The sequence below is a fragment of the Heliangelus exortis genome, chromosome 2 (genome assembly GCF_036169615.1).
Source record: "Heliangelus exortis chromosome 2, bHelExo1.hap1, whole genome shotgun sequence".
In the NCBI taxonomy this organism is placed as follows: Eukaryota; Metazoa; Chordata; class Aves; order Apodiformes; family Trochilidae; genus Heliangelus; species Heliangelus exortis.
The window spans coordinates 100,298,003-100,315,134 of NC_092423.1; the positions used below are offsets into that span (position 1 = coordinate 100,298,003).

At 35.8% G+C, this 17,132-nt stretch overlaps 1 protein-coding gene across 12 annotated transcripts in view; it reads right to left on the minus strand.

The window, feature by feature from the left end:
• PTPRM (protein tyrosine phosphatase receptor type M) overlaps positions 1-17,132 on the minus strand; it is a 470,301-nt gene that overhangs the window by 208,953 nt on the left and 244,216 nt on the right. For all 12 annotated transcript variants that reach the window (XM_071737183.1, XM_071737189.1, XM_071737191.1 and 9 more), the window contains exons 8-10: positions 10,003-10,311; positions 6,607-6,716; positions 2,203-2,404 (exon numbers count right to left, since the gene is read on the minus strand). In XM_071737183.1, the coding sequence (XP_071593284.1) occupies positions 2,203-2,404; positions 6,607-6,716; positions 10,003-10,311 (621 nt within the window). The remainder of the gene's footprint in view (positions 1-2,202; positions 2,405-6,606; positions 6,717-10,002; positions 10,312-17,132) is intronic.

A 17,132-nucleotide genomic window follows, 5' to 3' on the forward strand; every position in this document is an offset into this window, starting at 1 on the left:
CCCAAATCTGGGCAGATTTTCAGAGTAGTGTCTCTCTTCATGCTAAATATTTATATCCTTGTTGGAAAGCACTGAAGCAATGTATAGGTCACGAGAATTTTTCATTATGTCAGCTATATTCCTGAAATGGACAAAATTCTTCTTAGCATGAAAGACAGCACAGAAAATTTCAGCCTGCCCAGCTGACTTTTCACAAAGTTATATGGAACAGAAAACAGTCTTCTAATAGAGTGCCCATCAATTTCGACAGCACACACTGCTACAAGCTCTGGTTTTGGTAATACATATTTACATACAGATCACTTCATCCATCAGTGCCAATCACACGACTGCAGAATGAAACCTGGCAACTATTCGCAGTGCCGAACAGTACTACTCAAACACTTACGATGAGAAATTAAGGGCATTTTATTTATATGAAAACGCAGAGAAATAAAAATGCAATGAGTTATTTCAGAAATCGGTCAGAATCCACTGTTGCCACCTCAACTGTTCTAAAAGACAGTGAAACCTTTTATCTACAGATGTTTTGTTTCACATGTCTCCAGCATGGAGAGCACTGACCACAAAAAGAGCCTCGCAGCTTTCCAGTCAGACATTGGGATCACAGGCCAAGAGCACTGCAAAGTGTGTACCATATTTCAAAGCTAAAATTTGAGTTAATTTTTCAAGCATACTAAGAAATGCACACATTCTGATCCATTTAAAATCCATCTTTCACTGCAGTCTTTCACTACAAAGACAAGTCATAACTATTGCTCAATTAGTACAGTAACAAACAAGAAGTAGTGAGAAAGCAGGGTGCAGACTGGACAGCTTGTAGAACCAGGCTGTGTGGCAGCTTGGAGGTCTCATTCCCAACAGTGCCTGCAATGTCTGTTCACACTACTGATTTTAAGTTGGTGACATAGACAATTTAGAAAGAACAACAATTTAAGATCCAGCAGTATTCCCAAATGCCAGATTCACCTCTACTCTCAGTAGTCTCCTTCCTTTGTTATTCTAATAAGGACTGACTGCCATCCTAGTTTATATGTAGTCTTCCTGTGACTATCAGAGAAAGTTTCTGTTCAGTATAGGAAAGGGGATGGAAAATGAATCCCATTGTTACTGACCACTGTGAGACTTTCTACAAAGAATAATTTTTCTAAATTGAAAATTAACATATTTTTTTTCTCTACAACTACCTTTAGTGTCAACAATTTCCACCTTGAATTAACTGCCTTTCCATTGAGTAAGAAAAAAAAAAGAAATCTATTTCTGATTAATATTTGTTACTGATTTTCATTCCAGTGAAGACAGAAAATGAGTGATAGTGAAAAGCACAAAGGAGAGTGAAAAAGGCTGATTTTGTACCCAAATTCCTTCCTTTTCCTTTCTCAAAAGCAAAGTTGACCACAAAAAGATGAGGTTATTTTCTGTAAACACTATCAGGGGCAATAGTTCAACTGCCAGTTTAACTCCCCAGAATAATGTAGAGGAAAGGGATTTCAACTGTAACTTTGTGAAGCATTTTGTTATCAGTTACACAAGCATTTTAGCGTATGTAGTAGCATTGCATCCTATCAGCCAGAGAAATGAAGTGTTCCTCTGCCTCTGGGAGGGGTTTCAAGTATTGTTCATGGATCTGCAGAAGTGACAGAGACATGCTGCTGTTATCTGAAACCACGAGTCCTGATGTTCTTGTCTAATACAACTTCATATCCACTTCAGTCCCCACGCCTGCTAAGAACATACATAGCCTGGCAGTTTGTTACACTTTCTAAGCGAGTGCTTGACAGTATTTCTGCTCCACTCTCAATTGTTCATGGCTCATTAAAGAGATTTTCCAGCACTGTTACTGTACTAATTTAGAATCATGTCAAGGCTGACTAAGCTTTGAATGGAACCCTCATCCTCATGTCCAAAAACCAGTATGCTAAATGTTGCAACAGCAGCTGGCACTGACTGCAGGCAGATAATTCATAGGGTTGCTTGGGTGGTAAGTTACAGTTATGAATATGAATTTAAAAGTGCAAGCTGATATTTAAGCACTTGGAAGTTTTCCAGATACGTTAATGTATGTCACTTTAACATCTTCAGGGATGAACAAGCATTTTATTTTTCAATTTGCTACTCGTTAAATCCTAAAGAAGTAAACAGTAAAAGTATTACCCATGTCACTATCACAAGAAAAAAAAAATAAAATCTTTAACCAAGTACCTGATATCTTAGTGGTGAACTGATTTGTGATTGGAGGTCCGAAACCTTTAGCTGTGCTGGCTCTGATGGTGAAAGAGTAGGTAGTGCCAGGATACAGTCCAAAAAAGAGATAGTGTGTTTCATTTCCTGGCTTTGAGACTCGTCCACTTTGATTGGATAAATCTATTTCTGGGTCAAAGGAACTGACTGCTTTGTAGGTGATCTGCAAAAGAATAAGAAAGTTATAAACTGCCTTAAGCAGACAGACAGAGATTGTATCTTTACCCAGTAAACCTTTCTGATATATGTACTGTCAGACATTTTATGATAAGCTATCTTACTCTCTTACACTCTTCAAATCCCAAATCCTATGAAGGAACACAGTAACTCAGCCATAACTGGTATGAGTTATTACTTTTATAGCTACAGAGTCTTAGAGGCAGCTAGATTACAACTCTAAAGGATGGGTTCAGGCTTACATTAATTCCTTCAAGATGCTGACTTTACCACTGTCATTTTTTGAATTAATCTTGCTCTTGGTTTTGATCAGCAACAATAACAGAAACAAAACAATCAGGTAAAAAAACAGACAAGCAAATAATAGAAGGCATAGCTCCCATTTTCAGCTGACTTCACTATAATTACACTTTGTTCTGAATAAGATTATCCATAAAGATGATAAGGGCAGCTTAAGACAAATTTTTCAGAAAGTGGGTAAAGCTTGTATTTCAGCCTGAAGCTTAGCTATTGTAATTGCTAATTTGGAAATTTTCAGGTTATTATATTGCACCTAGGTCAGATTCTCATTTAGAGGAAGAGATAAAATGTTAAGTAATATATGCAGAATATATATTGTATCCTCAGTTCCTTCTTTGATTTAAACAGTATCTTGAGTTTTCATTAGAAATGTTAATATAATTTCACAGTAAAACTTGATCCAGATTTCTTATATATAATTACTAATTTCCATGAACTGTAATGAGAATTTAAAAATAAGAAATCCATTAAAAATAAAAATGATTCATCCCTCCTTTTTCCTGTAAAAGTTTAATTTGTAGTGGTTAATTTCAGCATTCTTATTATTTGAAGTGAGAATTGACATTCTTTTTGCTATTTTTATTCCATATCACTTTAAGACACATAAAACTACACATAGAAACACCTAGGTATTACCCACCTCAAACTCCTGCAATTTATTAAAACCCCTGACTTAATGAAAATTGATTTTATATGACCCACCTAAAGTAACATCAATAAAACACTGAAAATTCAAAATAAAACTCTGACACAATTCAGGCAAACTCTGGCATTATTTTAGTAGATATTACAGCTCCTCATTCATAAAATGCACCAAAAGGGCCTTAAAGACTGCTCAAATAAGCCTTCTAATTATAACAAAAGAATAAAGAAGGTTACAGTACCAAATAGCTGAACCTCAATCAGTAAAGAAATTAAGGTTACATATTGTGCAAATAGATCTCCCTTCCTGATGTTAAGTGCTGTTGTGAGTCCTTGTAAGGGAGTGGGTCCTAACTTCTTTTTTTACAAGATTTTATGTGACATGTTAGACAACTCCATCATAATTATGTTTTAGATACAGCTGATTCTGGTTTGCTGCAGATATGTAAAATGACCTCTTGTGGCTGCCTGTAATTTTATTTCCTGTATTTCTATGATTTTCTGATTTCTATGATTTCTGGATTTTCCAAACTCTCACTCAAGTTTTATTCAAAGTAATAGCAGCCTATCGGAGACCGCAGTCTACGTTAGACTCTAATTTTACTTTTTTTGTTCAGAGTTTAATTATTAGATAGCTAAATGGCTGCTGTGCTGTAATGAAATAACTTCTTCCACAGATCATGAAGAATCCAAGAAAAAAATAAATGTGTTGCCTGGTTAAAATGAACTTGCAGAGTTTCTGTACTTTACTCATACTTCTAAGAGTGTTCCTACTTTAAAAAAAAAACAACAAACGGATTTCTTATGACTACCATTGCTAATGCCAGTTCAGCTGAGGCAGGATGGTCATATTCTCACTGCATGCTGACTATTTTTATCAAATTTAAATAAAACCTTGCTCAGTGAGCTTATTCCTACAGCTGTGAACCTGTAATGGTGAAAGAGGAACAAAACTGTATAATATTTCATTATGTCATTTCCTCATCTAAAGATTTTTTTCATTTAAATATTGTTAAAATAATTGCTTTTTGTGCTTAATTTCACAGTAGTAAGGAATACTTTAATATCTGATACTCCAATGTGCAGTTTTGCCTTCCACATACATTAAAAGACTGTCTCTTTCAGGCACTAAAAACAAATGCCTGGCTCGAGAAAACAGAGAGTTACAAGATTTGTAGCAGCATATAAAGTTATGTACTCAGAATAAGAAATGCTAGACAGAGAAATAAGATTAAACTTTTTCTCTGGGTGCATGGATGCAGACCAAAGACTGTGTATTCATTTATTTGCTGGGATCAGGTCTCTGGGACCTCTTCCTGGAAGAAGGTGTCTGTTGTTGCAGTCCTAAGGCTGCCCCTATAAAAATAGATAGCAGCTCAAGATGTTGACCTGGAATGAGCAATCTTCCTCCTAGGTCTGACTCAGGTTTATATTCTTGTAGTTTTGCCACACTTTTCACGAGCATACCAAAAATGCCATGTGTTTGTATAAGAGCAGCTTTAATGACTCTGATTTTTAGATCAGAATTGAAGATATATACACAGCCAAGGCTTAGATGCTGCTTTGTCCAAGATTTGGCTTGCAACAGGAGCTGGATACCTCACTTCTCAAGGTTTGGTGATTCAGGGATGTGCTGGATGCATTACCTTAACAGCACAGACATCAGCCAGAGAGGTGCCTACTGAGACATCAAGGGTAGTCTAAATGAGCCTATAAAATCCAGGTACCTTCATTTCATTAAACTTTTCTGGATCTTATCCTGTGAGCTATGCCAGTTAGCTAAAATATATCTGAAGTGTACCTTTATATTTCAGCTGGACTATACATTTAAAACAGGTAAAATGTCCCTGTGATTCACTGTGTATATTTCTTGGCCTCAAGGTAGTTTCCCAATTGTATTTGTAGAAACTTTATGATGTATTTTAGGCTTATAGGCAAACATGAGGGGAGAAAAAGTAGTGACAATGTACTTCAACACTTCAGCAGTTTGTTGCCTGACCGTATTCAGCCACCTGGCCTCCCTGAGACTGTGTTTAGAATAAAGGACAGTTTGATTGCATCAGTCTGCTGGCATCTTTTACTTAAAAATCACTTAAATCAAGATCTTGATTTAACTGATAGCCTTTCTTCCTCCATCTCTGCTTTGAGGCTTCATGGGTTAACACTATAAGGAGATATCAGTATTTTCAATAGTCTCCTCACTGCTGGAATTCTAGGTTCTTTTGCTGTTCAGAGACTTGCTCAGTCCTGACTACCTTAGAAAGTCTGCCCAAGCAATTCTTTTCCATCTCTGAATACACCTGCAAAATGCCCATTGCAACAGATGTTATGAGTCTATATATAGTTAATAAGGAATTGCAGATACATAAAGAGTGCATATTCTCCTCTCCTCATCATGCATGTTGGTAAGCAGAAAGATGGTTCACCACTGTGTGTTTCTATGTACATTCTGATCCCTGAAGATGTTGAGCTAGCTGGAAGTAGTTGGCTTTATCAAAAATCAGTCCTGAGTTTTTCATAATATTTGACTCTTACAATGTTGTAGTTTTCAAAACAGTGTCAATAGGTTACTATTAAATTTCTTTTGCACCATATTTCATTTAGGTGGTTTTTGTTGTTTTTTTTTTTTAAACAAAGCATTTCAATAACAATTTTGTAGTAAGGTCAGGTAAGAAGCTTAACAGTGATTACTGCAGCTTAATCTGTGAAGTCTTTTCTCAATTTTCATAAAAGGTATTCAGACAGAGGTTCCACATAAAGAAAATCAGTGATTTTTAGACATCTAACAACATATAATTTTGTTGCATTTACATTTTTTAAATACTGCATTTTTTTTTAATTATGCCTCCTTGTATCTATTACAATAGGCTTCCTGTAATGAGCCTTATCTAAATGTCACCTCGACTGTCATTGCTGTGTTATGTCTTCTATTCTTTCAAAAATTTGCTAAGATCTGTCTTTCAATCTTTTAAATATTTGATCCACATTACTAGGGAGAATGCTATATCACATGGTTCTAAAAACAGCAGTGTTCTTTAAGCTGATAACCAAGGGACATTTTGGGTCCTGCAGTAATTCATTCCAAGATTATATATTGGATTTTATTATTTTTTAAGTACTACTAACTTCAAAAATAATACATTTTACAGAAACTGTGAAAAAAATATCCCATTTTTTCTTACAAATTATGCACTTCTGAACATCAAAACTATACATAAAAATAAAACAAGGCAAAATACTAGATACCTCATACAAAGTGATCACACCATATGTTTGTGCTGGCTCTCTCCACTGAAGAAAAATCTTCTCTTCGAAGGTACTGCCTTGAATGGATTCAAGAGGCACAGCACTTGGGACTAATGGACAAAAGAAAGAAAAAAAAATAGTATTTTGAGTAAGGCTTCAGAAGGAGACACTCTGGTTAATATTTGCACTGTTGAGGCACAAAAGCCATCCATCCATCCATCCATCCATCCATCCATCCATCCATCCATCCATCCACCATGTCTCAATCTCTTGTTGAGATTCAGTGTATATTCTACAGCATTTGACGAATTGTTAAACAGATCATATATAACCATATATAACCTCTTCTTTTTTGTGTTAAGCCACCTCATCGCATATAGCACCTGCTTTATTTCCCCAAGACTGAAGCAAAGACCAGCATAACTCAGGAGAATTATTTATTTAACATGATAGTGCCATTAAAGAAATATACTTGTCACCTTCAGTGTAAGAAGGATTTAGTAAGCTTTTCCAGTAAAGCAGTATTGAAGAAACCAAAGCACAATTCAGATTTCAAAAGCAATTAGGGAATATTTCAAACATAAGTTTGTAAATAGTATCTACCTGTGATACCCAATTATCAGTAGTGCTACTGTCCCACAGTGAAAAAAAAAAATAAACATTCACATATGAAAATGGACAAGCACTGAAATAATCAGATATAGTTTGACCTGAATAAACTAGAATTTTTAGCTTGGAGAGGCAAGCCACATGTTGCATAGAAGAGTGACACTCACTGACATCAGGCCTAAGACTTACAACAGGATGAACATAAGGAAATGATGAAGCAGCCAAATTGAAAATCTGACATTATTAATTTTTCTTAAAGTCTCTTTAATTTACGAGAATGACTTTGAAGAGTCAGGGATGTTAGAAGGTTCTGATAAAAGCTATGTCAACTGCTCCCAAGTATCTACTTCTATTTCCTGTTTGCTTTGCAAAAATTACTTTATCCCTGACCAAAATTATGTGTAAACAGGACATGGACATTTATCTCCATTTTAAATTTTGTAACAGCACTTGCAATGGAATGTGAAAAGAAAATTCTGAAAGATGAACACAGGACTGCTGTGAGGCTTCAGACATTGATGGGCTAGTACTTTTCCACAAACTGTATCTAAAAATCCAGTAAGAAGGTACAGCTAACTTTTTCCAAATGCTAGAGAAAGATGGTGGAAACTACTTGCTGCAGTGGTTGGAATAACTTCTCAGATCTCTGAATGAGATTTACAGGAAAATTAAACAACAGGAAGATCTGGTGACTCTTTCCTAGGTGTGATAGACCTCTGTCCTCCTCCTACTCCGTGCTGTTGGTCTGGGAAGGTCACTTTGCCATAGCTCCTCTCAGTTGCTCACTCTACCAAGTGGCAGCCTGAAGGATGCAGGTGATGGTTTCTGAAGTGGCCAACCAGTCCCTTAAGGACCAGTAAGATGATGCCTTAGGACGTGTCTGGGCACTCAATCTTTCTTCCAAGCAGGACAGAACTGGCAAAACTCATTTGGCATCATGGGATTAATGATTTATGTGTAAAAGGAGTGTACATTAGTTGGAAGTACAGCAAAACACCGTGGTAACCCTCTAAAATTATCTAAAGGCTATAAACTCTGAGCAGTTATGCTATGAGGGAGTTCAAACACGAGCAGAGGTTAACTAGAGAGGTTGTGCAATATCCTTCTTTGGAAATATTCGACACTCAGCTGTACAAGACCTTGAGCAATCTGCTCTCACTCAATCTCTGAATAAAAAAGTGGGACTAAATGAGCTCTGGAGGTCCCTTGCAACCTGTGTGACTTTGTGATTGGAAAAACTGTGATGATTATTTGGGTCAGTATACTCTGTAGTGTTATACCCAGAATTACAGAAATTTTTTACTGAAAAACGTAAACTGAAAGGGTAACATAAAAACTTATATTTTTTTTGGTTCAAGGCATTAACTCAATCTCTGATGCTGGTTTTTAACAGGTCTTGGAATAATATAAAGTTTCAGAGGGACAGAAATAAGAAAATACTATGCAAAATCTTAAAAGAAAGTACATAAACAACTCAGATAACAGCAAGCTCTGACACACTACAACTGAACCAAATCAAAATTAGATGATGACAGCACAATTAATTCTAATTAAACAATTTGCTAGCTATGCTCTGTCAAATCTGTTGCATCAGCAACTATACATCCCTAAATTGTTTAATTTATTCCCTCATATATTTTGATTAGAAATTAGTAGTACACAAAACTAATATATCATATACTAGATGATTTAATAAGTTTAAATGAAAGAGTTCAAATATTTATTGTAAGAGGAACTCATCATTGCTGAAGTATTTTCTAGAAATCTTTCCAGCATGTTTGCAATAAATCTGCCATTGATCTGAAAGAACACAGAGCCATTTCTGTTCACATTGCAGATGACAAAAATGGGAGCACAGTTCTGTTACATAAAGCAACTCCAGTCATTTCATAAAGATTTTCTGAACAGTATGCATTTTAAAATTGCTAAAAGCAAGGTCAAAAACCCTAAGGTAAAGTTGTAGAGGGCACTAAGGGGCCATCCCTCAGCACAGTGTTCTGGAGAGGCAAAACTGATTCCTGGTGCATGAGCAATTCAAGAAGGAAGTACCAGTTTGGTGTTGTAGCTAAGACAGCTCCAGTAAACACTCTGCAGGTAAAATCACAGTAGTACCATGGAGGACTTAGGAGGATGGTATATAACCTTTTCATGCAATATTACTAGAGCAGTACAGGGATGCAGTAACCAATTATTCTGCCCACGCTTAAAAAAAATGACACTCAGAAATTGTGTTATTGATTTAAAAAAAAAAAAAAAAAAAAAAAAAAAGATCCTGCATTATCCAGAAATTACTAAAAGGAAGCGAGCAGCTATATATTTCAATGTCTTTATATGGAATGTATTGTCTGACTAATCAGCTGACAGTGTCCAGTAGTTGACAAACCAAAGCTAGAGAAACTGAAATTGCAAATCAAGTTTAAGACAAGTTTATTTAAGACATGAAGATGCTATGAACAAACATCTGCGATTCCTTGAAACTGATACTGAAACCTATACAAGGCACAATACATTTCAAGCATTTGTTGTGAGTTTAAGTAAGAAATAATTAATTAATGTGTGAGGTTACAGATCACGCAAATGAGCACTGTAAGACTTTTAATAGAGCCTTTGTTGCCTTAAAATTGCTGAAACTCATGGAAAGTTTGTCACAGATGCCTTAAAATTGCTGAAACTCATGGAAAGTTTGTCACAGATTTTAGTAAGAGTAGAACATACACTTAGATAGAAAAGCATATTGAGCATCAGGCAGCATGCATGTACAATGTGTATGTAAAACCAAAAACTTACCATCTTCATCAGTTTGCACCACGAGTTCTTGGCTTTCTTTTCGTCCTTCGGGATTCATAAGAACCAATTTGATGCTGACATTTGTGTATGGTGACAGATTAGTAATTGTGTGCTGGGGATGTGAATTTTCTGTATCCCAGCTTACTTCTTCTCTCACTTGCTCTTGTCCTCCAGCCTGGTAACGGTAATGGACGGTGAGGTTGTAGCGATGGCAACGTGTGACATTATATCCAAATGGTTCCCAGCAAATAGTGATTTGTCTAGATTTGATCTCCACAACCTCTAGTTTTCGTGGCCCACGCATTGGATCTGTAAAATTACCCAAATAATTCTGGGGTGATTATTTATTCATATTATAGTAATAAACAACATGAGTAATACTGTTATACAGTTCTATAAATATAAGCACATATAAGCACATACAGAAATTATTTGCTTTATCTGTCATGCTACCAATGACAATAAAAATATAAATCTCTGAAAAATCATTATAAAAACAGTGAAAAAAGAAGTATCTTTGTTGAAAAATGAAGAGCAAACAAAATACCATGAAGTTCTTATGCTTAATGTCAAACTGCATGATATGGTTCAAATTATGCTTACTTTTCTATCTGTTCTTTGCAAAAATAAATGTTCTTTTTTATATCAATTTCTGTTAACACTTTTAGAGAAAAGAACTTCAGAAAACAAGTATCTAAAAATAGACAGTAATTATAGGGAAAACTTACAAATACTTGCTGATTTTCTCCCAGGGCTGTTTATACGAAGTAAGTGTGTTAGGTAGTTCATCTATTTCTTATTCAGTTGTTTTTAAGTTAGACAGAATACAATTTCTTGATCTCTATTTGGCCAGGACACTAAATTAATATGCAGTTTCCTTTAAAATAGTCTTTATACTTCTCTTCCCAAAAACATTAGTTGTCAATAGTTTCTTTTTTTATTTTATTTTTTAATCACATTTAAAATAAACAGTGCAAATACTTCAGTTTGTAGTACACAGGAGGTGTTTCAGCTGATATCCTGTTGCAACTGAGCTTTTCTAGAAATGTATTTCTCAGCTGAAAGCTAGCTATAGATCACAGCTAACATATTCATACCCAGGAACTTATGGCTATTTATATACAAGAACTAAAGATTGTGGTTGATTTAAAGTTAGATTTTTTTTTTTAAGTTAAATTTTTTTTACTCCTACAAGTCCCAGCAATTGAGATAGAAAAGTAAACCCAAATTTTCACCATATTACAGAACAACCACTGAGTTGACACCACCCCCATCCTTTTTCAAAACACAGCCCTTAACAGAGCTACCATGCATATTTAGCAGTAATCTGGGGTGTTTTATATTGGAGCCCCAAAAAAGATTAAAGACAATGTCTGGCTTTATCCACTGCTTCACTAGATAAATGCTTAGAAGACTTCTAATGAGCCAGAAGCCTCTTATACATAAACAAATTAATATGCATCTTCCCTCTTTCATGTTTATTAATCAACATGTCTTTACTAGGAATGTTCTAAACAATTTACACAGGATTTCATCTTCTTGCTTTTTAATAAAATCCCTGCATGCTTGAAATGTTTTTTCAAAGATGTTGATGTTATTCATCTTAACTCCTTGAAGAAAAGGTGTTAAGGAATTGCTTGTTCTCTGTAACATCTACAAAGCAGTATATTTTCAAATCCTCCAGCTTTTTCTTTCCTATCTTTTTCCATTTTTTTTTTTAATATGTTATAATTATTATTATTTGCCACTTTCCAGCAGTGTTGACCACCAATATAGATTACATGCCAATTGCTGATAAAATAGCAAAGCAACAAAAATTAATTCCAGGTCTCCTTTCTAGCAACAAGACTATATGGTAAAAATGTCTTTATCAAGGACAAATCAGAATAGAACCATTTACCTGCTTCCACACTCAGATACCTCAGCTTAGAATCCTGGTGTTTGGGGTATTTGGGGTATTTTCTATTGCTACAACAATTAAGATTAGAGAAGCAAACCTAAAGACTGGAAAGTCCAAAGAGTTCTATGTCTTCCTTAAGCAGTTACTTCTGAATAACTCATATAAACATTTCATGAAAAGGGAGCTTTACTTTTCTTTCTTTTTTTTTTTTTTTTCCTTATAAGCTTCTAGGCACTTCTTCATTTAGGTGAGATTATGCATAGCAAAGGACATGTAATGGGTATTGTACAACTGTAGTGATGTCCAAATGGGATAAATAGGACCAGAAAAACACCAAAATCAAGGTGACCCTGACACGCAACATTAGAAGCTGAACAAAGCTCCCAGCTGCAAGAACAGGGAACAGCCTGCTTAATAGTAGGCACATCAGAAAATTCCCAGGGGAGCTGAGAATCATTTTATTAGACACATAAAACTATTTCGTAGCATTTTTAAATTGAAATTGAGTGGCTGTACAAAAAAAAATGGATCAAAATCTAGCCAAGATTTCTGCCCAGAAGGAAGTTATGCTTATGTCACATTATCTTAGTAAAAAACTACAAGTTAGCCCTCTAGTTAAATCTTTAAGCCATTGCTGTAAGAATGACAGATACATTTTCACTTTTAACAAAACAGACAAGGGAAGAGATTAGATTGTAGAAGATGGAGACAACAAAGCTTCTGTTGATATTCATAGAACAAAAGTCATCAGACAAAGCAAATACCCTGGTTGCTTTGGTTCCTGACTTGATTTTGTAATCTATAGTATCAAATAGCTAAGCAGCTCTCATCTGTTTTTCTTACCATTCACTCAGACATTATGCAACTGAGAGATGACCCCTTCCTTGGGTAAGATAGTGGGTGTCAACCAGTCAATGTATCATCCACCCAATCACAGCACACAGTGGAAAGAAAGAAAGAGGTAGGATATTCAAAAAACCCTGGGACATATCAGAGAAAGACATTTAAGGAAAAATAAAACAAGATCTTATATGATACAATAGCTGGGATAACTACAGATTAATGAGGGATAGCCATGGAGAAAATGAGGTTAAATATTCCAAACAAGTTTGTCCACAAAAGAGCCTCTGAAGATACATCAAGGACTTTGTATCCACTTTGTATCCACAACCTCACTTTTGAAGTCTCAAAAGGGATGATGTTAGTGGAATAGATAATGCTTTATTATTTCTTCCACTGATAAACCTAATTCCTGGATGACCAGTACTTTATTTGCTTTATTTTTTTTTAATACCACATTTCTCTTATTTATCAGGCATAACTTTATTAAAGACCTGAGGGTATCAGTTCTCATCTGCTCTTTATAGTTGAGTTTTCAGTCATGAATGATCTATAAGGTTCAAGTACATAATGATTTTTTTCATTAAATTCAGTTAATTCATAAGCTGGAAAGAGATGTAAGGGAAACATGACTACTTTTAACCAGAAAAAAATTAAAAAAAGACTAAGATAACAATGGAATTCCTGGATTAAAAACATGTGGCTCAAAATAGCCATGAAAAATAGCAGTTATTGCAACAAAAGGCAAGGGGGAAAAGTTTACATTTGATCAAGGTAGCACTGAGCTTCTTTGGAGGTAACACTGTATGCCCTAGAGGAAATATTTAATAAATATGATATGGTTCTGAGAGCACAGCACATTGCTTCCAATGCAGTACTAAGTATCTGCTCTTCATCATGAAAGACAGGTTACCTGGAGAAAGAAAACTGTTAAGCAACAAAAAGAAGGACAGTTAATAACCACATTTTCAAAGGGAAAGCTGAGCAAATTACCACAGCCTGGTGACTTCATTTAGTTCATTTTATTTTTTACGGAAACTTTTCATCCCTCTCCCATGGTGAGTTCTCAACTTCAAGTGAAAAAGTCAACATGCTACAGAGATGCTGCTGCTGTGCTCACGGGACTTGCACTATTTATTTAGTACTTGAAGGCTGCCATCCTAGCAATGGTCCGCTGATGTTACCTTGTGTCATTAAGGTGATAGCTACATGAAGAACTGTCATTTCACAGTACTCATCACAACTGAAATCACATTTTTAAAGTAGAAGATGAGTAAGGAGACTAAGAGTCCATTCTGATTACATTATACGCAACCTACATACCTCATACCACAACAGATATTTGCTGAACCTTTGGTTTTTTCCTTACTTGGTAAAAGCCCATCTGCAGAGAGTTTATTCAGCCAGACCTCTCCACTCACTCTGCAGTTCTCTACATGAACTGAGCTTCTGTTCTTCCTCAGTATTCCAGCTATTTTCTTATGCTTCACTGGTACAAATCATGAGGTGAATGGGGGAAATAAGGCCTACCAATGCATAAGAAGAGAGGTTTTACTCCCAAAGGAGAACATTGCCTGTCATGCCTGAAGCTTAGCCAAGTAGCTCTTACTATTCCCCTGCTGGTGCCTGCAGCATTTTTCATACTGCTCTCCTTCTGCCAGTTTCAGCAGGGTATCAAGCAGTGAAGTCTGACAGTAGCAGCTCTGACCTAAGGGACCAGCAAGCCCGGTTCTAGCCCCTGGCACTTTAGCATCCCATTTAATCGGTGATCTTGGCTCCTTCTCTGCTCTGCTCGTTTTTTCCTGAGAATATGGAGCAGAGACTGACAGACAGGATCAATTTCCACTGCAGCTGCAATTCACAGCTCATTTCTCTGGAACTTCACACTTTACCTCTTACCACAAACGCGATGCTTTTTCAGAAACTCAATTTCAGAATCACAGAGACATGTAGGTGTATTTTTAGCATCCTGTCATTGATCATCAAAACTTGGGTTTAGAGTGAAAACTCAGACTGGAAGTTTTGTCTTTTCACTAAAGACTGCACAGACCCACTGAAATAAGAGATGAAGAAAGGAATAGCATGGTATTCCAGTAGCTGCAGGCATCTGGTACATGCTAGATACTAGTAAAAAGAATTTACTTCTTGTCTAGGCAAACTATTAGTGTGGTTTAGCTCTGTAACAATGCTCGTGATTAAAATTCCAGATTGGACTCTTTTGTCCTTCTAGAGGAAGTAACGGATGAGCAGAATAAGAAAATGTACAGATTTAAGATGAAAACAGAATCATTTGAGATTTAAGATACTGTCTACTACAGAAGTTAATTATATGATAATTAAATGTACAGACTTTGTCACAGATTGCCTAAGCATTCTTGTTCAAATCACTTAACATCTTTTTGCATCAATTTGCTCTGAGTAAAGTGGGACTCACAGTATTGTAGCATCAGTATTAGATGGTGTCACATATCATTTCATGCATTCACCTTGCATATCATGCTCATGAAGAACATAAGCATATACACACTTTAGACTTGATTTCACATGCTTAATCAGGGCTACATCTGATTCAGCAGACAATTTAAGACACAGGATTTGTTCCAAACAAGACTACTTGCTTTTTAAGACAAACACATGCTCTGATAGTTCACCAGCACTGGTAAAAGCAGTAAGGCTGTCAGTGCAATTTACTGAACCAGAACTAACTTCCAGGGGAGAGCAAAACAGAAAAGCTGAGCAGATAACATGGAAAGTTCATTTTTCCCTGCACAAACACTGCAACATTAAACACTTGAAAAAAATATAACAGAGAGCACAACTCTTATTTTATATATATCTATGCACAGCATACTTGATCCATGTTTCTCCTTACTTGGTAAAACCCCACCCTGCAGAGGTTATACAGCCTACACTCCCTATACAGTTCTATACTCCCTCTGCAGCTCCCCAGGTAAACAGATAGTCTGTCATTCCTCAGTAGCCTAGATATTATGTTATGCCTCAGAGACACTGATCATGAAGTAATGAAATATCATTTCATCCACAGGGGAACAGACTCATGCCTCATGAGGCAGCTGCTATCAAACAGGCAATGATTGGTTTGTTTTTAGAAAGCAAATTTTAAGATTCGTCTACATCTGTAGTGAAGATAAAGCAACAAAGTAGGTAAAATATTTTACTTGTTTTGCAAGTACTTATTTGATTTGATATCCAATCTCTATATGACTGCAAACAATTTGAGGTTGTTTGCAAACAACGAAATGGAGTGACTTTTACTTACTGTAATTATTCTTCATCTGAGTTCTTCAACAACAGATTGAAATTCAAAAAGAGCTCTTCTTTGCTCAAAATACCAAAATCTGATTTATCAGATTTGGTAACAGATCACGGTTTTTTGTATCACAATTCTCAAAAACTGCAGAATGCAGTGAAGGAAAGAAACAATGGGCAAGATTTTGGGTGGTGTAATTTCACAGCTTTTTAACACTTTTTCTTTTTCCTTTTTTTTTTTTTTTTTTTTCAGTCAGTAGAATCATGTTGGTTTTACACAGCTGCATCTCCAATCCAAAGGAGCAGTCAAATCTGTTAATATAAAGAACTGCTTTGTAATTTGGACTAGAGGAAGAAAAGGGGCACTTCACCCTCATGATTTTTCATACTGTCCATGAAAGGAATCAAACAAAGAGAAAGCAAACAAAGAAACAAAGGAAAAAATGACTCATAAGCAAGATCAAAATCCTAATGTGATGTTGCTGATGTCATTGTCCTGCTGAGTGCAATCATTTTAAAGTGAAACCAAAGACTAAGCTTACAAATGTGCAGAAAGCTGTCAAAGATCCTGAAACAGCTTTTTGCAGTAAAGAGGGGCACACTAGAGGATGCTCATCTTACTTATCTAAGAACACAGTGTGTTGTGGCAGCAAGCAAAAATGAGCAAAGAACAATTGCAAATTTATTAAAAAGTTGAAACACAGGTTTCATCTGGGATATTTCTACTTCCTCTCATGGAGGAGACATGGAAATTGATAGCAATAGTTACCAAGATTAGTCAGGTAAAATCGAATTACCACAAAAGATACCTAGCATCTTCTGGGAAGATTTCAAGTTAAGGTATTTAAAATTCTTACCCATCTTTCCCTGTTATTTGCTAATAGCATTTCGAAAAGAACATGTCCCTCCTGCAAAAATAGATGCCTCCCACAGAAAAGCAGCACTTCTATTAGTCTTCTAAAGGTACTCCCTGACACTTTAAAAAATGTTGGGATGCAAGCCCTGCAGAGCTTCAGTGCTAGTGAGAGAACTATGAGACAGCAAAACCAAAATGATAGTCACCTGCAGTCCAGAAAGAGGAAGGAATGATTAGTTTTATATATACTACATGCTGAAAACT